Raw genomic sequence first — 26,634 nt, 5'->3', positions numbered from 1 at the left:
TTGCAAAGTCCGGGGCTTTACCGCTGCCCAGTCCCAGCCACAGGAAGGACAAAAAAGAAGATTGCCAGAGAAGTGCAGAACTTCCTTTGGGGAAGTTAGGGACGACTTGGAAGGGAGAAACTTGGTTCCCAGGTAAGAGAAAGGTGCTACGGGAAACGCCCTCACCGCCTCTCTCCAGGCACCTGAGCTCTGGCCACCCCCCGCCCCTTCGCGTGTGCGTTTGCTGGCCGGGATGCGTGGCCCTCGCCCCTTGCACTCGCCCTGCGCCCCTGCGTCGTCTCCAGTGCCTGTGTCTGTTCCGCTCTGCGCCGGCCTCCCTGCCAGCCTCGGAGCCGGCTCCCCGCGCCCCTCCCTCCTCCGTGTATCCCCTTGGAAATCGGCTTTTACTCGTGAGATGAACTCCCGGCAGCGCCGGGGGGAACAGGCGGCTTACGTTTAGCTCGGAAACAACTGGGATCAGCGGTTCTGTTCGGAAAGGGTCGCAGCCAGCTCAGAGCGAGAGGGACTCGAGCACGGCTGCCCTCGGGGCCAGAGGCCGTGGTTGCCTGGCCAGGTGTGCCGGCGCCGCCAGGGTCCTGGCCAGGCGCCCCGACGGGAGGCCGTGCTGGGCGGGCTGGGCGTCTTCCCAGCGGCCGGAGCGCCCGTCCCTCTCTTTGCCTCCTTAGCCCTGCTAAGACCTCAGGACTTCAGAAGGGTGGCCTGGAAGAACCTGCCACTCACGCCGTCTCCCGGGGTGAGAGGCAAAGCCGGGCTGGAGAGGGAGCGTGCACGGCCTCTGTCAGGTCCGGACTGCCTTGAGCCGGGCCGGCTGCCTGGAAAAGCCCTGGGCTGTGCCGTGTGGGAAATGGCTTTTTGGCTCCGCAGCCGAATTGCTCAACGTTTTGGACCGACTCGTCTCGCCGCAGTCGCTCCAACCAGAACAAGGCAGCTTTTTAGAGCAGAGAGACCATCGGGCAAACGGGCGCGACGATCGGCCGCACAACTCTGGGGACTAACACCCCGGAGCCCAGCAGCGTCGGGGCCACTGGCGGGGAGGAAGAGGCGCTCCCGGCTTGCGCGCTTCACCCGCAGTCGTGCTGGCTCGGGTTTTAACATCCCTCGCCTGTACCCGCATCTGACCCACTAGGAGTTTAGCGCTGCTGCTCTGAGTCCCTTCTTACTCTTCCTTTCCTCTGGGGTTCCTCCTTTCCACAAGCCCATGATAAACGGGGCCCTTCCTCTGCGCCCCGACAGGCGAGGGCCCGTCCATCCTCGCTTTGACGCACTGGTCAGTCCCTGCGTGGAGGCTCCTGCGGTCTTGCGTTTGGTTTAACCCGAATGTAGCTGGGGTGAGTCCCCAGGGCGGGGATGGGAGTGGGAGTGGGGGTGGGGATTGGAGGCGAAGAGAGGAGGTACAGGGGGGAGGCACCGGGAGGCAGCGGGCTGCTGACCCGCGGCCCTTGCACCGGCCCTTAGGAGGACGGAGAGGGACTCGAAGCAGAAAGCTGGCTCCCGGCCCCAGGTCTGCTTTCCTCCTGGGGCGCGGACTGGGGAGGGGAGCAGGGGGAGGGGCATCGGGCCGGGCTTTCCAGCTGCAAACGCGTCTGGCGCCGAGGCGGGCCCGTTTGGTGCCTCCTGGGGACGGGCCGTGGGCGGCGCGCGGCCCTGGACGCGTCCTGCGGACGTGGTGGCCAGCGCCTTCCTGCGGACTCCGGCGGGCGGGACTCCTGGCCTTCGGGGAGCTGCGACAGGGTTACATGCTGCTGATGGGCGCGTGGCAGTTCTGGGGAAAAGCTGGGAGTCAGCTCGGTGCCTGAAAGGTGGGGTTCCCAACGGTCCCCTGAGTCAGACTTCAGGGGGCCCACGCACAGCACCAGCCGTCGGGGTGTGAGGGGAGGTTCCGCGCGGGATGCGGGCTCTGGGGCAGATGGCTTTTCCCCATTGCTCTCTAGTCAGGCTCTGCCGCTCCGTGTCTTCTGCTCAAGTGCCTCTTCGGCGTTTCCTTTTGTTTTAAACTGAACCGTCCGCCAGGAATCGGTTGGAAAAACGGATTGGAGTAGCTAAAGAGGACCTTGGACTTGGGGCGCACCCTTCCCAGCCAACTGGAGTCCTCCCTTTTCCCTAGAAAGGGAAGCGAGGGGCGCAGGCGGGCACGAGTGTGTGCTGGGCAGCGGGGGCAGAGGCGACGAGCGTCCGTTGGGGGGGAGGGGGGTGCAGGGGAGGCCGGTTCTTGAAAGTCGAGGGGTCGCGGTTTCCAGCTCCCCGCGGCCTTCTCCGGGAGCGGCTGCCCGCGGCCGTGTCGCTTTTGGNAAGATTCGCGGGGCTGCTGCGCCCTCTAGTGGCCCCCCGGAGCGCGCGCCGGCCCGCTCTCCGCCACCCTTGGGCGCTCTGCACCGCGGCCGCGTCGGAGTTTCAGCACAGAGCCGGAGGGTGCCGGGCCCACTAACCTGGTCACCCTTCCCGCTGCTAGAGGCCTCGGAGAGACGCCTGCAGGCACGGTGGGGTTCGGGAGGCGCTGGGGGGTGACTCAGGAAGGACTGGAGGGATAGGGTGCAGGGTTGGGGGAGAGGTTGGGAGCGTCGTAATGAATTACGTGGGGGGACAAGTAGGGTGTAGGGTGCCGGGCGCTGTTCGGGGGGCAGCCGCCGACTTTTGTTTTGAGGCCCCTCGCAAGGTCCCCTGCCGCGCGGGCGGCCCCTGGCTGTTTGTTTTACAACCTTGCGCTATTGAGCCACGGGAACAGTCGTTTCCAATCAGCCCGAGGTTCCCGGCTGCGCGGCCGTCGCGGCCCCCGCGGCCCCCGCCGGGCGGGTTTACGAGGGGTGACAATGGCCTGCGAACAGATCGGCTGCGCTGCCGGGGCTCCGGCGTCGCGGTCCCCACCCGGCGCGGCCCAAATGGTCTCTCTGAGGGCGGGTGCCATCCTCGGGGAGGGGAGAGCGTGGGGGAAACCAAGCCCTGGATCACCCCGACGTCCTCTCCGGTGGCTTCTCCTGCCGAGCCCTCTGAACCTGTGCGGCCTAGGGTGGCAGCGCCGTTTTCCGGGCTCCCGGGACCCCGCTGCCCCAGCGGACCCGTTCGCAGAGGGTGTCTGACCCTCGCCGCCTTTCTCCTGGGGCCCTGCGGACCATTAAGCTTTTCCCGCAGCAGTTTCCCTATTCCTGTTTCCAGTCTGTGGACTCTGAACTGAGGCCGCCACGAAATCTAAAAGTATGATCCAAGAAAGGAAGAGATTGGAAGTTAAGATTGGGGATATTTTAGCACAGAACTTTTAGCGGCATCTGGGTCTCCGTGGACCCCGGGACGCACGTCCTTGGACCAACACTGTCATCTGCTGGCCGCACTTGAGAACTGCAACGACCCTCTGCAGGGGGGAGGGGGGTGGGAAATGGGCTTCCCGGAGATTGTAAGCAAGTTGCGCATCAGAAAATGCGTTTTCTGCCTGGTAATGCCCAAATGGAAGATGATGACTGGCTTCCTTTTCCTGTGAAGTTGCAAGAATCACTGGGCTGAGCATATTTGTTTTGTGGACCTTTGTGTAGTTTTTTCGCCTTAGTTCATTCTTTGTATTTGTGTAATGAGCCAAGTGCTGACCTACCACATTTGATTATCAGAGCAGACCTGTGAAGAAGTTAGGCAGATACTTGCATATCCTTTTATGAGTGAAGCCCTAGAGTGGGGAGCTTGATGCCCTTGAGTTCAAATGCACTGTAAGTTACTACACCCAAGGTTATCTCATTAGGAGTCACACCACTTTGGTGGCAATCAGAAAGAAGTGTCATTTTAGCGTTCCAGGGTTCAATATCTGGTGCAGGGAGAGCAGAAAGGTTTAGGAGCTCAGATTGTCTCGTAAAAATGCTCCCACTTAAAACTCCTCTAGCCAACACCCATCACGGGAATGTCTGATGGAGCTCAGAGAGATCAGAACAACAACAGGCTCTGGTGGGGTGCAGATCCTAGTGAACACACCCTCTATGAAACGCCACCAGTGTAGACCAGCTTTTGCATTGCCTGGGCTGAAGTTACCAGTAGAACAGTAGACTGAGTAGAAGAGTTGTCTCAGGGAAAAAGCAGGATATGTAATTTTCACAGTTAGAACTAACTTAGAGCTGAAATTCACTGAACCTCGGAAATTTGAACCTTACAGTCATCCGTGGCTTTGGGGACTGTGAGAGTCTCCTGTGGCCTTTAATCATGTCAGGGTGGGGTGAAATTCAATATTCAGTGGCTCTGCAGTGGGAGACATTGAGCAGTTGGTGATCGGGAAGCTAGCTCTCTGGCTTTCTGAGAAGAGTATCACACGCCTACTTCTGGAAACAGTGCCCGTGTTCTATTTACTCTTTAGCTTAGCACGTTGTCTTTGGTTATTGAGTTCTCACTTAATAGCTCTTCACTTCTGTTTGCAGGGACAGAGGTGACAAGTCGTTAAACAACAGCAGCTGCAAACATTTCTTTTTCTGTTCACGTGGCTGTATATATAGGTTCCTGTTAAAACAGCTTTGATAGTTCATCAGGCCTTCATGGACAGCGAGTTTAGATCCACTTCTCCACTATGCAGGGGAGGCAGGGCAAGTTGAATGACCCCTGGGCCTGACTGTCTCAGTAAGTAGAGGTTGAAGTCGCTGCTCTGACGTCCCTGTCATCTAAAACATTTTCTGAATCTGCAGGAAGAGTCAATATAAAAACCCCATAGCTGCAGTTTCCGAAGCACTTTTCACTAAACTCTGTAGTTCAGTCCTTATAATAACGTAGAAAGAAGCCAGGAAGTCAGGTGTTATTAGTCCCTCTTCATAGAAAGAGAGCCCGAGGTTCAGAAAGACGGACTGTTCAATATGGGATGAGTCTAGCCCAGAGCAATTTCCATCGTACTTCTGAGAGAAGAAGAGAGACAAAAAGTGTCAGGGAACCACAGGTCGCTCGCCTGACCGTGAACGTGGCAGACCTCTCTTTTCCTGGTGATTTCTCTAACTCTCGGCTGTGCTTTTTTGCGTTGCGGTTATAGAGAACTGAGGCCGAAACCCAGCTTGTAGTTGTCACGAGGGACGTGATTATGATTTTTTAAAAACCGGGTTTGGATGGAGTCCGTTGTTCCTCCTTGTGAAGCGATTTGTTCTTGCTGACTCCTGCCATGCCAGCTTCCTCTGATGTAAGCGTAGCCTCACTTCTTCTGTTTGCACATCTGACTTTTGGATCAGCTCCAGCGTAGGGGCTACTGCGTAAGGATGAGCCTTTACACCCAGAGGAGGGAGAAAAGCGCCAGAAACAGCAAGCCGGACCCTTAGAGAGTCTCACCACAGGGCCAGTAGGCAGGGAGGCCTCTGCTCTCTCGGGCTGTTCTCCATTACCTTCCTATAGAAAGAACACTCTGCGATTATTCCCGAGGAAATCGTCTGAGTTACAGATGAGTAATGACATGAGACTTCACAAACACGCCTACGTTTCCAGCCAGAGAACTACTTCTATCAGAGAAGGGAGTTTGAAATCTGAAGCAAACACGTGTTGATGCTCAGCGTTCTCATCAGCATCGCTGGCTCTGAGGCCCTGTTTTCGTGGCCCGCTTTGTATGTCAGTAAATAATCCTCCCTGGCAGCAGGTCCACTGTGTCTGGATGCACAGAAGGAAATCTGGCAGGGCTGGGCCAGGGCAGAAACGCTGCTCAGAGCCTGCCCTATAAAAGCAGCGAGCCCTTCTCTTAAGCTTGGGAATGCTTTAAAGATGCACCGTTGGCAAGCCCTGCTGAAGAAATACAGGATATAAATGTGATAAAACCCAAGACATCAAGCTGGCTCTGGAGGGCTCCTTTGAAGTTCGCTAAGTGGATTATCAGTAGGAGGCTGATATTTATATGTACAAACACACAGGCCGTTACTGCTAATTGTGGTAAATCAGGCTGGCCAGGCTGGCTCTGGGGCCTGCTGTGCCCGTCACCACAGCAGTGAGGAAACTCTGCAGCCCCCCCCCACCCCGGGCACATGCCAGGATCCGCAGAGGCCATCAGCGAGCCAGCATTGTGCAAATTGCATTTGGGTTCACAGCACCGCAATTGTACGACTCTCTCTGGGGTGAGCGGGGAAGGAAAGCAGGGCCCCAGTTTGCATTAGGAAATAGTGTTGGGCGGGGGAGGGAGGGGACCCACAAGACTGAAACACTGACCTTCCCTTGAGGAAGACCATATGGTGAACCGAAGAGAGCGTGGCTTTTGTATCACATAGACTTTGTGTTAGAATTTTGGCCTTAGCACTAGCTGTGTGACTTGGGATGAGTCGCTAAACTTCTCTGAGCCTCAGCTGACACTTAACATTAAATATGTCTCAAGGTTATTATTTTTTAATGTGTTTAATATAGAGACAGAGCATGAGTGGGGAAAGAGCAGGGAGGGAGGGAGACACAGAATCCGAAGCAGGCTCCAGGCTCTTAGCTGTCAGCACAGAGCCCGATGTGGGGCTCGAACTCATGAACTGTGAGATCATGACTGAGCTGAAGTGGGATGCTCAACTGACTGAGCCACCCAGGTGCCTGTTCCCCCCACCCCCGACCACACTGTTGTTACCAGCATCCTGCCTTTCACTTTCTTCCTCCTCCATTTCCTGGTAGAATACAGTGACGCGAAATCCGGTTTGTGCATATGCCCCACCTTGCCACCTGAAAGCAGAAAGTCATGATCCGACTTCCATAGAAATGACTAGGCTGTTATCCGCTGGATCTTCTCCAACCAACCAACCGAAAAACAAACCATTGCAAAACTACAGGGGCGAAATGCAGGCATACACTGAATGTCTCTCTTGTTGTGGGGTTGATCCGTTTGTGTGTGTTAAGCCCATTCACTCAGGAATCGAGAACACATCTCTTCATTTCCAAAGCCAGGGGTGGAGCCAGTTTGGTCCCATGAACTCCTTCCATTGCATGCATGGGGTTCTGAGCAACTCAGGGGCCCCACATGTGCTAGGTCAAGGCTTCGGTGACTTTCTTATGGCATATCACAAAGCTTGCACCCCTGCCCGGGCCCCTCAGTGAGTAGACTTGAGACTTGGGTGCCTCCACACCTGCAAAGCCGTGCACCGTTTTTTCGTTGGCCTTGGTCAGCTCACATTATCAGTGGCTTCATGTGGGCAGTGGTGGGGGAGATAAAATAAGGTAAGTGGGGATGTGCGTGAAAAGGAAGAGCTGAGGGAAGGGGGACTTTTCAGGGGATTGCCCGGAATTGGCTGTTCAGTGGTTTCTTTCACCGGGGGGCTCCCCGGATCCTTCTTCGATGTTTTCCTGCGTTCCTGGCCTGTGTCTTCTGGACACTCAAGTTTCAGTCTGTCTCCCCACTTCTCTTTCGTCGTTCAGATTCTGTGGCAGGAAGTCAGAGTCAAAGACTTGGCTTCTGTAGCCCCATGCCACCGGATCATGAGCCTCACTCGTTGGTCTCTGCTGGATTTGATCCTGTGGTTTCCTGCATCCTCTGAAAGCTGGGCGTTTAGCCATGCTGTTCTCTCCTGTGCCCTCTCCCTGCTTCACCTCCTTTTCTGCACCATCCACTCCGTGTCCTGGCCTTTGGTGCCTTGTTGAGCCTGGCTGTGAGTGCAGCAGGCCCCTGGGGAACGTGGGCCGGGAGCCCAGGCCTGAGGCTGGTCCCGGTCTGGGCACGGCGGAGTGACATCCTCTCAGTGACGTTGGTTAGTGGGACGTTCACAACCGCCAGATCAGAATGGCTTGCAAATATGGAAATATGTGTTGTAGCCCAAGCATGCCTTTCAGAGTTTGTAGATGATGTGAACTTCATGTACTTTCTGCAGCGAAACACAAAGCAAAGGACGCCCTATTTTGAGTGAAAACAGCTCCAGTTTGGAAGCTGAGTACATAGATGTGCTTGTGTTTCACATTCTTAATGTAAATGGTTTAAAAGGACCAGTCAGTTGTCCTATGCTCTTGGATGCATTCTAAGACCATCAAGCAAGACTTTCCGGAATTTGCGAGGCGCCTGCAGTCAGATAGGGTTTGAGCTTCAGGTGGTTTCTGCCTGATCTCGGGGTCCCATCGGGCTCTGCGATTACTGCTTTAACCGTGAATTTTAAATCGAGGCGTTTTTCGCTAAAATGATGCTGTTAACATTTTAACATTTGCCATCCTGCAAAGCACAAAAAGAATGAGGCTTACCAATCTTTTCATTGGCTAACGCTGTTTCTGTTTGACTTTTGATTTTCCAGTTTTCCAGAACTATGGGGACTTCCCACCTGGTGCTCCTGGTGTCAGTCTGTCTCCTCACAGGTATGGGCCCAGTTCTCCTTGAGTTCCTTGTTCTGGGAGAAGACTTGCTTTCCAGGTTCTGTGCTCCGGGAGAATATTAGCCATGCTCTGCAAACGCAGCCCACAAGAGTGAAGGAAAGCAGAAAATTATAAGAAGTTATCTAGAAGGATCACAAACCTTCAGTCCCCTTTGCTGTATTGAACAAATCCCAGTTCAAAAAGAATTACAGCCTGTGGCAATTTTAGTGTATGCACGATCCCGGCCTTGAAATGTGGGAGGAAGAATAGCCTAAATTTCCCCACCATTCTGCTATTTTTCCTGGGACTTGGATCTCTAGTAAAGGGGGTCAGTCAAGAGACCCTCAGGAATGTTCAAAAAATAAGCGATGGAAAATTCTCTTTACAGGAGAGTTCTTTTTACAGGACATCAGACCTGTCTTAAGTGGAAGATGCCTAAATGGCCAGAAAATCTTAGGGCTGCCTTTTCCCTTTGAATCTAATTGGTAGAATATTTGACTCTTGGGGACTCTCACTAATGCTTTTCTACCAGGAGGAAACTACTTGGACCGTTGGTTGAAATGTTTATTGGGAATTTGTAGTTTCCATCCAGATGTTCATTCATCACAGATGTTCATCAAGAACCCAATGTTTTTCTAATGTGAGGAGTTAACTTAAGTCTGTTAGTGTCTGTAGGGCCTATCTACACGGGCATGTTAGAATTGAGCAAGGCTGGTGGTTTGGTAGCTTTAAACTCCAGCAGGAATATGCTGCTTGTGGTAGGAGAGGTGACCAGATGCCCTTACGACTTCTGCCGTAAGCTGCAGGAATCCTAGTGGGCACACGGTGAAGTTTGGTGGGATTCATTCCCATATTTGGCTCCGAAGGAGATGAGACCATTGATGACCAATTGAGCCATAATAGCTCTTCTATCAGTTTTACACACAGAGAGAGCTAGAGTGAAATTTTAGGTCCTAAGATGAACTTAGGGTTTTCACTCTTGGACTTCATGTATTCTTTTTTTTTAAGTTTATTTATTTATTTTGAGAGAGTGAGAAAGCAAGGGAGGGGCAGAGAGAGAGAGAGAGGAAAAGAGAGAATCCCAAGCAGCGTCCTCACTGTCAGCACAGAGCCCGACACAGGGCTCGAACTCATGAACAGTGAGATCATGACTTGAGCCAAAAACAAGAGTCAGACGCTTAACCGACTGAGACACCCAGGTGCCCCTGACTATTCTTACTTCTTAAGTTAGGATCTACATCATCCGGCTTGGGTTTCTGGGAGGTCATTAGAGAGAAGGCACACCAGAGTGTCGTGAGAAATGGAAAACGTGTAATTCCTGAGCACAAATCTGCCTTGTGCCTTGTTCAGTCTCCCTGCCCCTGTTCTCATCCTGTTTCTTAGTAAGGGAAACTTCCGTAGGGAATGTGGACAATAAAGAACCCATATGTGCTTCAGTCTATGCCGTCCTGGGATATTTTATGGTCACCCATGACCGTCTAAAATATGGAATTGGGATCAGATGTCCTCTGTCCGTTTGAGTGTTTGGAGGGGTGAATCTCGGGGTTTGGGAGGGGGGAGCTATTGAGGCTTTTGGAGCCTTCGCTGCTCTCGGCAGATGCAGCGGCCGTTATAATGGGGGGCCTTTCATGGGTATCCAGGCTAACGGATTTTTGTGTAGAAACGGTCATTGTTCATATAAGCTGCTACTGTTGCTTCTGTCAGTGTTCCGGGTGAGACTGTCCTTTCTGGCTGCATCCTATTCAGAGTGCGTTTCCTTTTGCAGGGCTGAGCCCAGCCTCCTGCCAGCTTTCATTACCCTCCATCCTTCCCAACGAAAATGAAAAGGTCGTGCAGCTGAATTCCTCCTTTTCTCTGCGGTGCTTTGGGGAGAGTGAAGTGAGCTGGCAGTACCCCATGTCTGAAGAAGAGAACCCCAATGTGGAAGTCAGAAATGAGGAAAACAACAGTGGCCTTTTTGTGACGGTGCTGGAAGTGGTCAATGCGTCGGCGGCCCACACGGGGCTGTACACTTGCTATTACAACCACACTCAGACAGATGAACATGAGATCGAAGGCAGGCGCATTTACATCTATGTCCCAGGTGAGCTGGGGTGGGTCCCCTGGGCCAAGCTTCTCATCCTGTCTCTCCTGTTAACTGTATTCAGGTTTTAAAAAACACAAAAATAGTAAGTATCTATTGGAGAGAATGTGAAAAATACAAGAAGACGCACATCAGTCAAGGTCCTTTGTGACTCAGTTATCGAGAAACATGTCTTGTTCACATTTTGGAAGTGTGTTAAGTTTTGGAAATCATTTTTATTATGGCACGTCTTTTTTTTTTGGCATTATGCAAAAACATCTGAAACGTACTCATTTCTGTTCAACCAAGTCTGACAGATATTTGCTGTTTATTTATTGCATGTCAGGCATTATGCCAAGTGTTGGGGACACAGAAATTAGGTAGGTCCTCTCTTGGAGCTGCTTTTAGTTCATTATAATAGCTTCCAAATAACCAGGCTATTTTTCAGAGTGAATAAAACATTTATTTACTCTTGATTAGTTAGATGGGCTTTTTTTTCTTTTTAATTAAAATGTGGGGGCAAATTCCATACTAATGAGTATGTCTCCTGACCTGTGAGATGCAGATGGCAAGAGAGGAGTGAGATGGGATGAAGCATGCTAGGGTTGGATTGGGACGGGAGGAGGCTGTGGGAGGAAATGGGGCGGGGGAGCGTGCGGCAGGGCCTGTGAGGGCCGTCGGCCAGAACTGTAAGCGGGACTGAATGGAGGAGAGAGGGAAGGCCGGGTAGATGAGTCGGGGAGCTCTGTGGGAAGGAAGTCTGGGACTCCTGCAGCCTAAGGGGCCCCAGTTCCACGCAGTCCGTGGCTGTGGCTGGCCACGCCTCTGGAGGGCGTGGCCTTGGGTTGTGATGGATTTCAGGGGATGGTAGCTGTGGCTGGCCACGCCTCTGGAGGGCGTGGCCTTGGGCTGTGATGGATTTCAGGGGATGGTAGCTGTGGCTGGCCACGCCTCTGGAGGGCGTGGCCTTGGGTTGTGATGGATTTCAGGGGATGGTAGCTGTGGCTGGCCACGCCTCTGGAGGGCGTGGCCTTGGGTTGTGATGGATTTCAGGGGATGGTAGCTGTGGCTGGCCACGCCTCTGGAGGGCGTGGCCTTGGGCTGTGATGGATTTCAGGGCCAGCCCCTGTAGTGGAAGATTGTGTGGTGCCTTCTCACAACAGCCCTGCTAATCGGCTAGCCTTTGCCGTGAGCTTGAGGTTCATTTGGTTTACCACCCACCTAGCATTCCTTGTGCACTCTTTGTGATGATCTAAATCTAAATCTGTGTCATGTCTGTATCTGTATCTTTGTCTATCTCTTTCTCTATCTAAATCTATATTATGTATGTCTGTTTCTATTTATATCTGTACCTGTATCTTTATCTGTATCTATATCTTTACATCTATATCTGTATGCATATCCGTGTTCTGTCTGTATCAATACCTGTATTGGGGTACCTGGGTGGCTCAGTCGGTTGAGTATCTGATTCTTTATTTCAACTCAGGTCATGATCTCATAGTTCCTGGGATTGAGCCCTACCTTCAGCTCTTACACTGACAGCGCAGAGCCTGCTTGGGATTCTCTCTCCCTCTCTCTGCCCCTCCCCTGCTTGCACTCTCTCTCTTCTCAAAATAAATAAACTTAAAAAAAAGTTACATCAGTATCTATACTTACATATCTGTACCTGTACCTGTACTTATATCTGTATTTTTGTACCAATATCTATATCTGTGTATATTGGCTTCTACCAAGGATAGTTGTTAAAGGAAGGACCATGATGTTTTTAAAATATTGCACAGCTAGTGAATAATGGTAGGGAAGCTGTGCATTTTATTTTACTTTATTTTGTTTTATTTTTAAAAGATTTTTGATGTTTATGTATCTTTAAGAGAGAGAGAGAGAGAGCATGAGAGGAGCAGAGTGAGAGGGAGACACAGAATCTGAAGCAGGCTCCAGGATCTGCGCTGTCAGCACAGAGCCTGACACAGGGCTCAAACTCACAGACTGTGATATCATGACCTGAGCCAAAGTCAGAAGCTTAACTGACTGAGCCACCCAGGTGCCCCTTTTCCCACCTTTTCGAGTTTTTTAAAAATTAGCTGCTCTTATCCTCTGTAACTGTGGGCACCTCACAGATCTAGACCCTCTTCACTTCTTTTGTGACACTTTTATCTATCAGAACCTTCCTTCCTAACAGTAAAAGGTTTTGTTTCAAGAAAGGCAGTTATTTAGAATTATCATTCCAGTGTTGTGCACACATAAGTGCCCCTTGCTTTGAAGAGAATGGTCGGAATGTGGGCTTGTTAAGGTTATATATGAGTCCTGGAGTTTTGATCGCCTAAGCTTGTCTAAAAATTCTTGTTCCCCCCTACCGCCAGCACAAACATCACCCAAGTAGGCCCTGCCCTTTTGTCAGTTAGAGATCTTTTTATTTGTAGTCAGGGGGAGTAAGGGGCCCTTCTGAAACTGACGTTTGAGTCTCTTAGTACTTAGTACTGTAGGAACCTACATAACTGGGTTTCTTTTGAAAATAAAATTATCAGGTTATGGAATTACAAATTTTATTTGTTACTTGACAGATTATTATTTATTTATTTTTTAATGTTGATTTATTTTTGAGAGAGAGAGTGTACACACAGGGGAGGGGCATAGAAAGAGGGAGACACAGAATCTGAAACAGGCTCCAGGCTCTGAGCTGTTGGCACAGAGCCTGACACAGGGCTTGAACTCATGGCCCAGGAGATCATGACCTGAACCAAAGTCAGATGTTTAACCAACTGAGCCACCCAGGTGCCTCATTGACAGATTATTTTTTATTAGACACGTTTCTATTAAACTTGTTTGCTTTTCAATAATCCTAACTATAGGCAATAAGAATTTTTGAAATTATGAATATTTTCTTTTGTCTTGAAAGGACTTGATTATTGGTCATTGTTCTAGTAGTGTTTAAATTTTGATTTCAACTTATTTATATTTATCACCAGCCTTTTTTATTGGAGTACAGGCCATTTGGTGTTGTTCATACTTGATTTTTAAATTTTATTATTCTTTAAATGTTTATTTTTGAGAGAGACAGAGCAGGAGCAGAGAGGGGAGGGGCAGACACACACACACACACACACACACGCACACACACACAGAATCCAAAGCAGGCTCCAGAACAGAGCGTGACGCGGGGGTTGAACCCACAAATTGTGAGATCATGACCTGAGCTGAAGTTGGTCACTTAACTGACTGAGCCACCCAGGCGCCCTGTGTTCATACTTTAAAATCACCTTCCAACTGCGATGATGATTAATGTCAGTGTGGTGACAAGTCTGGATATATGTGAAGGTATAATTCATTCTGATGTGATGAATACCAGCGGGATAATTTTTCTGTATATGTGTGTAAAGGTGAAATGAATGCCTAACCTTTTTTTTTCTTTTCAAAACCACAGACCCAGATGTAGCCTTCGTTCCTCTAGGAATGACGGATTATTTAGTCATCGTGGAGGATGATGACTCTGCCATTATACCTTGTCGCACAACTGACCCCAAGACTCCCGTTACCTTACGCAGCAGTGACGGGGTGGTCCACGCCTCCTATGACAGCAGACAGGGCTTTAATGGGACCTTCAGCGTCGGGCCCTATATCTGCGAAGCCACCGTCAGCGGGAAGAAGTTCCAGACCATTCCATTTAATGTTTATGCTTTAAAAGGTACCTGCACCTTCTCTTTCCTTCTTTAAAGAAGAGTTAAAGGCAAAGTGATTAGATGTATGTATGATTTTTTAAAAAATCATAGTCCCTGGTGACGGAGACCCTATATATTTGGGGATTTAGGACCCCCACCTTTACCTTACAATGTTAGGCTGCCCTCTGTGGCTATAATCATACTAAGCTTAGCATTACTAAAAGCAAGTGCTTCTTTACTACTGTAAGATTTCATATTTCATCACTTAACTTCAAAATGCTGTAAGGAATTCTTTTCTTGAATAAGCCTCTTACTGATTTACCCACATTCCTGACCACAGAGGCCCTAAAAACAAACACATACCTGTGGGGGGTTGGACGCCTATATTAACTTCAGTAACTTAAGAAAGGTGATTCTGATTTTGAGAAAAGCTCGTGATTATGATTATCCCTTTGATGTGCATGGTTAATGTGAGTGGGAAGGTATGACACATGTTTGGGGCAGCAGGTGTATTGAATACTCATGCGTAGGTAGGTGGCAACAGGATTCCTTGAACTCTCAGTGAGGACTTACTTTACGCCAGCACCGTGCTAGGTTCTAGAAAAAGGCTGAGAATTGCTGGGGAGGAGGGCAGGAGAGAGAAGGAGAGAAATGATAGGGTAGGAGTGCCCCAAGCAGTGCTGGTCAGTTGGTTGACTGAAGGTTGGTTGATGGAATGAATAAATACATCCATAAAGGTGATTACAGAAGAGGAAAGCCATCATTAACCCCAAGGCTCAGGGAGGTGACGTTCTGTTTAATTGGAATTCACTTGTACTATTGTTACCGTTTTGTGTGTAGGTATTTGTGTGTATGTGTATATGTGTAGGTGTGTTATTTTATAACCACATGCCAAATTATGTATGCCAACACAACATCAAGGCTCCTGAGACTTTAAAAATTTCATCTTGATTGCAGTGGTTTGAAAATTATTTTTCAGGGTTTTTAAAAAAGAAAGCAAACCCCAACCTTAGAAGATTCTAACTGTACTGTGGCTATTGAGGTCCTTGTGTTTGTTCTTTTTTTAAATAGCAACATCAGAACTTGATCTAGAAATGGAAGCCCTTAAAACTGTGTATAAGTCAGGGGAGACGATTGTGGTCACCTGCGCCGTCTTTAACAACGAGGTGGTTGACCTTCAGTGGACTTACCCCGGAGAAGTGGTAGGTAGCTTCCAGGCTCCTGGTGGAATGGAGCGGGTCACCGCAGGGCTCAAAGGACCCGTCACTGACAGGGCAGGACAGGACGTGAGCTTCTCTGGACCTCAGCCTGCCGCCTCTGCAGTGAGCTCATTTGACTCGATGACTTTCTGGCTCTTTGGGCAATGGGAGGGGCTGAGACAATCGCTGGACCAGGCCCTTCAGAATGCACAAAGGTTGTACACTGAGCCTTCTTACTCATGAGTCAGAAAGAAATGGGAAAGCTCTATGGCTACAAGTTAACAACCAAGAAATTAGAGAAGCAAAAGTGGGTGGGTTTTTAAATTTATTAATTGCTGAGAGAGTCATTAATTCCCGTTTTCTTGGCTCCCATCCTTTTGGGTTTTGAGGCATTTGATAATGTCGATGGCCCGCCCCTTTTCATTTCTGCTTCTTTGCCACCCAGGACCCTCCTCTCTCTCCTTTTGGCCTGGTCTTTCTTCGCGTGGCTTGCCTTCAGGGAGCAGGCTTAGCGTGGATCATTCGGCAAAGATTGAGGGATGTTTGCTAAATCCCAGGGTCTCTGCTAGAAACTGGCCCATGCGCCAGAGGAGAGAGGAGTGTGGCGGAATCAGGGAAGGGGAACCACATGCCACGTCTAGGTCATTGGTGATTTACACACAGGGTCTCTTCCATTCTGATGCATTGTAATAAGTGTGCAAGAGAACCATGTGTAAAAGGCTGTGACTGTTCAATGGAGTGATGATCAGCAGGGTTTAATGCAGCGACCTCACGGAGAACAAAAACCATATATGTATTTGTATATGGTTATATATATGTGTATGTGTATATATGGTTATGTGTATGTGTATATATGTATAAAATACATATTTTTGCCCTTCAGTCCTGATTTGCAAATTTCTGCTCCCTGCTCCTTTTGGCATTTGAGAGCTTCTCTCTCTCTTTNCAAGATCATGACGTGAGCCGAAGTCGGAAGCTCAACCGACTGAGCCACCCAGGTGCCCCAAGAGCTTCTCTCTTTTTATCCATTTCTCCCCGGTCCCGTGCTCTTACTGGCCCCCTTTCCTTTCTCTCTGGGGCATCTGATTGGAAGTTGGGCATTTTCACATATTACCTTATAGACCTCATGCACTGAAGAGACATTTATAGTCCAGTATGTGTACTTCTTCCCTGAAATACGAGGCATTTTGATTTTACTGTTCACACTTGATTGCCCTTCATTCTTAAAACATAAACATTTCTTTTCATTTATTGGAGAGAGACATTTCCTCCCACCCCCACCCCCAAACCACAGTACATGCTATTTGAAACAAAAAATATATAATCAAAGTATTGCTTTATAATACAAAGTTTTCATCAGATAATGATCGTGCAGATTTACTGTTGTAACATTAGAAAATTCAGAGAAACAGAGGAAAAGCCGCTTCCCAGAACATCACCATTAATACTTTAGGGAGAAAAATCCTTTCAATACTTTGTATACAAAATAAATAGAACCGTTAATGGGTATTATACTTTAGATAGTATTTTGTTAGATCCTTTTTCCTTCGGTGGTATAGACAGACACCTTACTGTGCTGTTAAATGTCCTCTTAAAACATAATTTTCTTTTTTTTTCTTAAATACTTTATTGTCAAGTTGGTTTCCATAGAACACTGAATGCTCATCCCAACAAGTGCCCTCCTCCATGCCCATCACCCCCCTTCCTCTCTCCCCCACCCCCATCAGCCCTCAGTTTGTTCTCAGCTAAGGAGTTAGCTTAAAAATTTTTTATCAGATTTAAAAAAAATTTTTTTTAAATGTTTATTTATTTTTGAGAGAGAGTGTGAGTGAGGAGAGGCTGAGAGGGAGACACAAATCCCGAGCAGGCTCCAAGCTCTGAGCTGTCAGTACAGAGCCCGATGCGGGACTCAAACTCATGAACTGTGAGATATGACCTGAGCTGAAGTCATGCTTAGCCGACTGAGCCACCCAGGCACCCCTATCAGATTTTATTTTTTAGAGCATTTTTACGTTGACAGCAAAATTGAGTGGACTGTGCCGAGATTTCCCATGTAGCCCCTGCCCCACGCACACACAGCCTCTCCCGTGATCGACATCCCCATAGGGCAGTTCACCACCAGATGGGAATCCACACAGGTGCCCCATCAACACCCAGGGGCCAGAGTTTACATGAGGCTTCACTCTCAGGAGCTAGCTTCTTAAAGTTGGTCTCCCTCCCCTTCTGCTGTATTGTAGAAAGGCAAAGGCATCACAATGCTGGAGGAAATCAAGGTCCCGTCCATCAAGTTGGTGTACACCCTGACGGTCCCCGAGGCCACCGTGAAGGACAGTGGAGATTATGAATGTGCTGCCCGCCAGGCCACCAAGGAGGTCAAAGAGATGAAGAAAGTCACCATCTCTGTCCATGGTACATTGTGCTTTCTAAAATGTCAGTCATCCATGCTGCTCAGGATTGACCGTGTGGTAATCATTACTTAATGGAAACTCTCCCCTGTACAGAGAAAGGGTTCATTGAAATCAAACCCAACTTCAGCCCGTTGGAAGCTGTGGACCTGCATGAAGTTAAACACTTTGTGGTGGACGTGCAGGCCTACCCCCCTCCCAGGATATCCTGGCTGAAGGACAACCTAACTCTGATTGAAAATCTCACTGAGATCACCACCGACATAGAGAAGATTCAGGAAATAAGGTAAAGAGACACCCTTCCCCTGTATTCCTGTCCCTCGTATGGTGTGTCTGTCGACAGAGTGAGGTTTGTGCATGTCTTACAATGCAAACCAAGAATCAATCTAGGAAACTGAACAAACCGGCACAGAAGACATCTGAAATCAGGTACCTTTAATGGTAACGTTGCCATGTGGTAATACTATGTTGATGACTATTTAACAATAAAATAAGAAGAAAGAACTGAAGAGTTCTGTTCCCAATGGAAGACTGTTTCCTGTCTCCAGGAAGGGATGGAGGAAGGCAATAAAATTGGAATCTCTTGGATGGAATATACTCTGTGACATCCACCATCTGTGTGGCAACTAGACATGCCGATGATTTCAGTGACAAGGCCGTTATCACATAAGCCTACACAAAACGAAACATCACTGGTTTAATTTGAAACACATTTGCCCTGGTGAGGCCTCCACTGGAAATCAGGGTAGTGTCTGTCCAGATTTGGTTTGGAGGAAATGTACAATGAATAGTTTAAATCCCTGCCCTCTGATGAGATAGTATACTGTTCTCACTTCTTAAATAGGTGTGAAGTTAAGTCACATCAGCCTCAGTTTCCTCATCTGTAATGTAGGGTTACTAATATCTTGTATACTTCAAGGTAAGGAATTAGACCAGATGACATTTTGAGGTCCCTTGCAGTTAAGTTTTTTTATTTAAAAATTTTTTTATATGTTTATTCATTTTTGAGAGGGGGCGAGGGGCAGAGAGAAGAGGGGCAGAGAGAGAGGGGGGGAGAGAGAGAGAGAGAGAGAAACAGAATCCGAGGCAGGCTCCAGGCTTCCAGCTGTCAGCACAGAGCCTGTCGCAGGGCTCGAACCCATGAAACATGAGATCATGACCTGAGCTGAGGTTGGACGCTTAACCAACTGAGCCACCCAGGCGCCCCATTTTCAGTTTAGTTTTAAGCTCTGATTAGAATCCCAGAGCAGAAGATACATCTGGAGGGACCGGCTACTCCCACGCAGCGCCCTCGTCGGAAACATCCCAGGGGAACACAGGTCAGTCCTCGATTTCCAGCCTCAGGGAAGAGGGGAAGAAGCCTTCTCATCCATTCACTTAATCTTGGGATTTGCTTTCCTTTTTCTGAACTAAATCCCATGTACTGTTGAGAATTGGTATCTGAGAAAATGGAACTGTACAGCCTCCGTGGAACAGCGAAGGAAAAAGCGTCACTTAACGAATCTGGAAGGCTTTCTGATTAAATGAGATGGGGGTGCGCAAAAGGTGGGCAGTGCCAAACNGGGGGGGGGGGGGCGCCTGGCTGGCTTCCTACAGCTTAGAACTAGCGGATCCCCCCGTTTTCCTGGCTGGGCAAGTGCAGGCAGTGAATGACGGCGGATTGTTTGGTGACACGCAGCCAGGAGTGCCTGCAGGGACTCAACTCCGGAAGTCCAGGCCAGAGAACTGTCCAGTAAGATGCAGCAGAGGAAAAGCCAGCTCAGTGTGTGCTTCTGTCCCCCGCGCTGGTGCACAGCACCTGGGATGGGACGACTCGACATTTACAGGGTACTTCTGAGCCTTCAAGATGCTTTCCCACGTCTAATTTCATTTAACTAATTCTGAAAATTACAGCAGGCTGTGCATACAGTTATCCCGTGCTACGTGTAAGGAAGCTGAGGCATGGAGAAGTTCAGTAATGCCCACAGTCTTCTTGTCTTCGTGATTAGCGCTCCCCCTCCATCCCTTGCCTTTCCCTGCTGTGATGATTTATAAAGAAGGGGACTCATATGGGCAAATACTTTATTCATGTACATACACAGAGCTAAATGTCATAACACATGTAAGAAATCTTTAGTGGAAATTCCCTTTAGTAAAGTATGAAGAAATAGATTTTCTTAGTTTATTTTTAATAGGTGATAGAATCTCGTGCTTTCAAAACATTCAGACATCAAGACAGTGCATTGTAGGGAGCCTCACTCCGTTCCTGTCACCATTTTCCCAGATGCCTCTGCCTCCCCATGCGGAGAAATACTTTTATTAATTTCATTAGGCTCTTCGGAAACCTTCCGGAGTTTCTTTAAGCAAATACCAACAAGTAGGAATGTTATACCTTGGTGACCTCTCCGTATGAATTTATACACCATGTCCTCATTCTTTCTTCCAATGATGTCCCATTGTTTGGTTGAACCACTCAAATGATGGAAACGTAGGGGAAGCAAGTGTTTTTTAAAAGGTAAACCTGAAGGTTTGTTTTTGTTTTGTTTTGTTTTTTAAAGGGAAGTTGGTGGGATATGTCTACTTTCATTCAGAAGTCAGGCTTTAGCAGAGCTGATCGCTGTTCTACCCACATAAATTATCACTCATCTCAAGATGTCTGGTCTTCTTTTTAAGAATTAAAGTGTTGGGGCTCCTGGGTAACTCAGTCGGTTAAGCATCTGACTTTGGCTCAGGTCATGATCTCACAGTTCATAGGTTCGAGCTGACAGCTCAGAGCCTGCTTTGGATTCTGTGTTTCCCTCTCTCCCTGTCCCTTCCCTGCTCGAACTCTGTCTCTCTCTCAAAAAGTAAATAAACTTTGAAAAATAAAATAAAATAAAAATTAAGTGTTGGGGTGCTTGGGTGGCTGAGTTGGTTAAGTGACTCTTGATGTCAGCTCAGGTCTTGATCTCAGGGTCATGAGTTCAAGCCCTGCGTTGGACTCATGCTGGGCATGAAGACTACTTAAAAAAAAAATTAAGTGTCTGTAAGTCAGACCTTCAATTTGTAGAAAGTACACTGAAAATCCCAGAAAAGTGATGATGTGGTCAAGAAAATGAGTTGTTTTTACCTTTTTTTTTTTTTTACAAAAACAAAACTTAAATTGAACATAGTAACTGCTTGAATGGCTGGAATCTATTTGGCTATCACTTGCTGAAACAAAGTACTTTTCTTGTCAGATATCGAAGCAAACTAAAGCTGATCCGTGCTAAGGAAGAAGACAGTGGCCATTACACGATTGTCGTTCAAAATGAAGATGACGTGAAGAGCTATACTTTCGAACTTTTAACTCAAGGTGTGTAAGGGTAGTACAGAGGTCGCGTTAGCTCAGTGAATAGGGCACAGGTGTCCCCCAGGGAGAGTGTTGCACTTTCCTCCCAGGTTATGGAGAGAAAAGCAACACTTTTGGGGAGAAGCAGGAGGTGGAGATGCCACATGTCAGGGAAGGCTTTGTTGGGCTTATGAATTCACACAATTCTGGGAAGTTCCAGTCTGCTTTGAAACACTATGACAGGGGAATTCCTAGGTTACAACACCACCTGCTTCGCAGTCTGGTGCCTCCAGTTCTGGGAAGAGGAAAATGATGCGTTTTTTTTTGTTTTTTTTTGTTTTTTTTTTTTTGGTCCAGATGACCTTATGTTGTTCTGGAGAGTTTTTGGTCTTTTTGCTTAGCTTCCCTTGAAGACATTGGACAGTGGCCCTTAGCTGCCAGGGAGTACCTGTTTACGTTCAGGTCCAGCGCCCATTCACTGGGTGCCTACTGTGTGCCAGGTATTGTCTTAGGTGGCCCCACTTGACTCTCCCAATAAATCTGTGATGAGGTATTAACATATTTCTTGTTTGTTTGATCATAGGGACGCCTGGCCGGCTCAGTCAGTAGAGCATGCAGCTCTTGATCTCGGGGTCATGGATTCAAGCCCCACACTGGGTGTAGAGATTACTTAAAAAACACAGTCTTAAAAAAAAAATAAAGGTCTAATTTATTTGATCATGGATTAAAAAAAATTCTTTAAAACATAGTCACATTCCACAGATACACTTTAGTAAATGCTGCTTTAGATTATACTCTAGCTGAATCCATTAGTTGAACCCCAAGCTGTAATACAATTTTAAGAGCCTTCCTTGCCTTTCAAGCCAAATAACCACAGGGGCTCTTTGCTTTCCTCACTCCAGATTTCAAACACCACAGGATACAAATCCCCAAACACCGAAGCTGTGAAAATGCTCTTAACCAAGTGGGTCTGCCCCAACTGGAGCATTATTTTTATGCACATAATTGCTTTCAGCCCCTTCTTGGGCGGTTACTTCCTTTGTAGGTTCGAGTGCCACGTGGACAAGTTCCGAACTTGTACTTCACGGGGAGTTCTGGGACACAGGGCATCCAGTTCTGATTTCTTTTCCCCTCTTGCAGTTCCCTCGTCTATTCTGGACTTGGTCGATGACCACCACGGCTCCACCGGGGGACAGACTGTGAGATGCACAGCTGAAGGGACACCTCTTCCCGATATTGAGTGGATGATTTGCAAGGATATTAAGAAGTAGGGAAATGAGATGTTTCTTTTCCATTTGTGGTCCGAATGTTTCCTCCTTGATACGAAGAACTTCAAATGCATTTTCTTTCTCTTGCTGGTCCTTTTCTCCTTCTTCTCCTTCCCCTTCTTCTTCTTCTTTTTGTATTTGTGATTCTTATTTGGCCTAAGTCTCATAAACTACAAAGTAGGGTTCGAAACATGGACCTGGTGTGCACATGTACACATTATGTGTGCGTGTGCACGTGCATGGTCATGGAGAGCTGTAAGGAGAAGGTCCATGGCTTTCACCAGATTCTCAAAAGGTCCCTAACCAGAAAAGAAGATCGGGGCACCTGGGTGGCTCAGTCAGTTAAGCATCCAGCTTCGGCTCAAGTCATGATCTCATGGTTCATGGGTTCGAGCCCCACGTGGGGCTCTGTGCTGACAGCTCAGAGCCTGGAGCCTGCTTCGGATTCTGTGTCTCCCTCTCTCTCTGCCTCTTCCCTGCTCGTGTTCCTTTTATGTCTTTCAAAAATTAATAAAAACATTTAAAATATTTTTAAAAAAAGGAAACAGGATGAATTTAAAGGACTACAGTGGTAAGAGGATTTTCACTACCCTGCCTGATTCACCTTACGTTTCTTATATGGTGAACTGTACTTGGTAGCTAGACTGGCATGTGAACATAAATGAAAATATTGCCCATCTGACTGGCCACCTCATTTGCCTACCTGCTGTTTGGTGGGAGTTAACGTGCCAGTTCCTCCTATGCCCCCCATTATCAACCTTCTGTGATGGGCACTTAAGTGACATGTTCACACTTCGACCCATGGTATCTAGTTGTTTCCAGAAGCCTTGCCTCGACTGTTTCTCTTGAAGGCTGAGACCCCTAGATCTTCCCCTTCATGGGGCTGAGGGACTGGACATGGATTTTGACTAGAGCTAGAACCTAGGTTCTATAACTCAGCCAGGGATCACTCCAAACCTTGTGACACCTTACGGGCTCTGACAGTGCAAGTGGAGAGGAAAGTAAGGAGCCAGGCTTTATCAAGGGGTGGAAAATTGGGATAATTAAACATTCTTATTTTTAAATTTATTTATTTATTTTTGAGAGAGAGAGAGAGAGAGAGAATGAGTGGAGGAGAGGGGCAGAGAGAGAGAGAGGGACAGAGAAAATCCCAAGTAGGCTCAGCATGGGACCCAACTCAGGGCTCCATGTCACCAACCATGAGGTCATGACCTGAGCTGAAATCAAGATGCTCATCCATCTGGGCCACCCAGATACCCCTAAACATTCTTGAAGTGGAACTGTTAAGTTTGCTCATGGGTTCAAGACGTGTGATTGGTAGTTATATTTGAACTTATTTCTACCTTGTCTACTTTCTAACAGTCAACTTTTTTTATTCTTTTTTTTAATGTTTTTATTTTATTATTGAGAGAGAGGAGAGAGAGGGAGTGCGTGCGCCAGGAAGGGGCAGAGAGAGAAGAAGACAGAAGGTCCAAAACAGGCTCCAGGCTCCATGCTGTCATTGCAGGAGCCAGACACGGGGCTCGAACTCACAAACTGTGAGATCATGACCTGAGCCAAAATTGGATGCTTAACTGACTGAGCCACCCAGGTGCCCCTATTCTTTTTTTTTTTTAATTTTAATTTAAATTCAACTTAGTTAATGTATAGTGTAGGTTTCAACTGTTTTATCCAGATATAACTTATCCTCTCTTGGGCATGTACAAACAAGTTTTAGTCTTAATATGCACATAAAATTTGAAAGTCAACCTGTAGCAATGATGACCTTCCCAAATGTAGGCAAGGTTAGAACTGCTTGCCACCTTAGAGGAGTCTCACTGCTTTGGTCACCTCCATTATCCCGATAACTGGCTCTATCTTGACGACCTCTTTCTCTCCAGATGTAATAACGAAACTTCATGGACGATTCTGGCCAACAACATCTCGAACATCGTCACGGAGGTCCACCGCCGGGACAGGAGTACCGTGGAGGGTCGAGTGACATTCACCAGAGTGGAGGAGACCATCGCCGTTCGATGCCTGGCCAAGAATCTCCTTGGGGCCGAGAACCGAGAGCTGAAGCTGGTGGCCCCCAGTAAGTTTCTCTTAGTCATCAGCCGAGCCCTCCCTCCCTCCCTCAGGCAGAACTTGGAATCCCAGATGGGGTTCTAATGGAATGAAGGTCCCAAGGCAGAAATTCAGCTCTGAATGCTCTTGAAGAGCCTTCTCTGGGCGTCCACATGGGAGCCCTTTCTTTCAGATTTTGACCCAAAATTGCATCTTGCAGAAGCATCGTCTGCATTTTGCTTGTCTAAGAGGGTAGCTGCTCAGTCTCTTCAGTCTGAGTGTGGGGATGGGTGATGGGGAAGGAGGGTCTTCTGCTGTGTTGCTCCTTATGACACCTGAGATGGCTTGAATAAAAAAAAAAATAAGGGGCACCTGGGTGGCTCAGTCTGTTAAGCATCTGACTTCAGCTCAGGTCATGATCTCACGGTTTGTGGGTTTGAGCCCCATGTTGGGCTCTGTGCTGACAGCCAGCTCAGAGCCTAGGGCCTGTTTCAGATTCTGTGTCTCCCTCTCTCTCTGACCCTCCCCTGCTCATGCTGTCTCTCTCTCTCTCTCAGAAATAACTAAAACATTAAAATAATTTTTTTTAAATGAAAAAATTAATGAAGCTGAGAGTGATATAAACCAAATGCAGCCTTTCATAATAAACTGAACTTACACAGTGTTAGTGTCATTTATCAGTCTTTCTGTTCCAATTTGCATCCTGTCTAGAAGGTTAATGCCATGGCACCTTTGGAGAAAGGATTGCATTCTGCACAGTTTCGTGCACTTGGCACAGAGTAGATCTAATTCTGTCCCTTTCTCATCTAAGGGAAGAGCTGGTCTGGTTTCACGTGTGTAGATGATTGAGAGGTGGTAACGCCCAACCCTGAAATAAGCCAGGCAGCCTCATGCTTTTCTACCAGCAGAGCGAGGGTTCTGGCCCAGGCACAACCCCCTCACGTCCCTGCTCTCCCGCACACTTGTGCGAATTCTTCACCGTGCCCCTTTCTTCTCCAGCTCTGCGTTCCGAACTCACGGTGGCGGCTGCGGTCCTGGTGCTGCTGGTGATTGTGATCATCTCCCTCATTGTCCTGGTTGTCATTTGGAAACAGGTAGATATCTTCCTCAGAGGACTAACGATCTTTGAAGCCCATAAGAACAAGAAGAATAGCAGTCTAGTTCAGTGCTCGGCACAGAGAAGGAGCTCAGTACTTACATCTTGAAGGAATGTGTCAGTCAGTCCTTCTGGGTCTGGCCACTTTGCTGCGGTTAATCTTTGGTGCCTTTGGGCTTTGGTGATTCACCAGTTTTTTGTCCCGGTCATTTATAGAAACCGAGGTATGAAATTCGTTGGAGGGTCATTGAATCGATCAGCCCTGATGGACATGAGTATATTTACGTGGACCCAATGCAGCTGCCTTATGACTCTCGATGGGAGTTTCCGAGAGATGGACTAGTGCTTGGTAAGTGCCTACCTGGCTGGTCTCCAAAAACTCCCTCTTGATTTCTACATAACTTTGCTTTTTATAGTCTTGTGCAGGAATAAGGGATCGGGGCTTGTGCTTAGCAAGAGCTAGGCAATAGAAATTGGCTGTCAGAAATACTTTTGTCTTGAAAGTGAGTTAATTGCATTACTGCAGTAGTTTTTTTTAAAAAAAAATCTTGTCCCATAGCAAATTATGGTTAAAGAAAATTTTACAAGAGAAGAGAATTTGAGGAGGTCCTGCCAAAGATAACAATCAAAATGGCTTTGCTTTGGGAATGACACAAATTGAAAATGAGGCGAGTGACCGAAAAGAAACAGATGAGAAATGAATGAGGACAACCACAAAGGGTATTTTAATCCAGTACATTTTGAGGATGTATTAGATACTTCTTTAGAGTATATGTATTTAATAGGTACTTTTTGGGGGGTGCCTGAGTGGCTCAGTCAGTTGAGTGTCAGACTCTTGATTTTGGCTCAGGTCATGATCTCCAGGTTTGTGGGTTCAAGCCCTGCATCGGGCTCTGCGCTGACAGCATGGAGACTGCTTGGGAGTCTCTTTCTTCCTTTCTCTGCACCTCTCCTGCTCATTCTCTCCTCTCAAAATAAATAAAATAGGTGCTTTTCAAGCAAAACATGTAAAAATAATTAAGCCAACTTCTCACAAACTTCAGCTATTACAATTTGAGCTGAGTCTAAGTACATGAAGCTTTAGTCCAAGGGATTCTTTTATTTTAAGTCATATTCTGAATGAATGAAAAAAAGACAAAGACAAATGAAAGAGCTAGAAGTTGCGTCATCAAGAATATGCTAACGGTATGTATTCGGAGGATGCCAGAGGCAGTGTTTACTTATCCACTTGCCTCATTCCGAAGTACGGCAAGGTTAGGTCTTCTTAGAGAGCTACTTAAGCTGAAACCAAACACGGTGTCCTAGTTATTTTCAAGTTCAAATACTCCTACCTGGGAACTGAGTTTTATTATCTGTTCCTGTCACCAATCCCACCTTACCTTCC

General features: G+C 47.8%; 1 protein-coding gene across 2 annotated transcripts in view; it reads left to right on the top strand.

The window, feature by feature from the left end:
• The window catches only part of PDGFRA (platelet derived growth factor receptor alpha), a 49,956-nt gene that overhangs the window by 1,391 nt on the left and 21,931 nt on the right, over positions 1 to 26,634 (top strand). The window contains exons 1-12 of one of the 2 annotated variants that reach the window (XM_077757774.1): positions 1,763 to 1,799; positions 8,172 to 8,232; positions 9,995 to 10,312; positions 13,713 to 13,973; positions 15,019 to 15,149; positions 17,384 to 17,555; positions 17,648 to 17,837; positions 20,749 to 20,864; positions 21,981 to 22,107; positions 23,989 to 24,182; positions 25,154 to 25,248; positions 25,467 to 25,599. In XM_077757774.1, the coding sequence (XP_077613900.1) occupies positions 8,184 to 8,232; positions 9,995 to 10,312; positions 13,713 to 13,973; positions 15,019 to 15,149; positions 17,384 to 17,555; positions 17,648 to 17,837; positions 20,749 to 20,864; positions 21,981 to 22,107; positions 23,989 to 24,182; positions 25,154 to 25,248; positions 25,467 to 25,599 (1,786 nt within the window). In that variant the 5' untranslated portion in view covers positions 1,763 to 1,799; positions 8,172 to 8,183. Of the gene's footprint in view, positions 1 to 1,762; positions 1,800 to 8,171; positions 8,233 to 9,994; positions 10,313 to 13,712; positions 13,974 to 15,018; positions 15,150 to 17,383; positions 17,556 to 17,647; positions 17,838 to 20,748; positions 20,865 to 21,980; positions 22,108 to 23,988; positions 24,183 to 25,153; positions 25,249 to 25,466; positions 25,600 to 26,634 lie in introns of those variants that run through there. The other variant, XM_077757773.1, reaches the window with a different exon arrangement.

The sequence above is a fragment of the Crocuta crocuta genome, unplaced genomic scaffold (assembly GCF_008692635.1).
Source record: "Crocuta crocuta isolate KB4526 unplaced genomic scaffold, BGI_CrCroc_1.0 scaffold282, whole genome shotgun sequence".
NCBI lineage: Eukaryota > Metazoa > Chordata > Mammalia > Carnivora > Hyaenidae > Crocuta > Crocuta crocuta.
The sequence above is the reverse complement of the archived record's forward strand: the minus strand, read 5'-3'. Positions and strand labels throughout refer to the sequence as shown.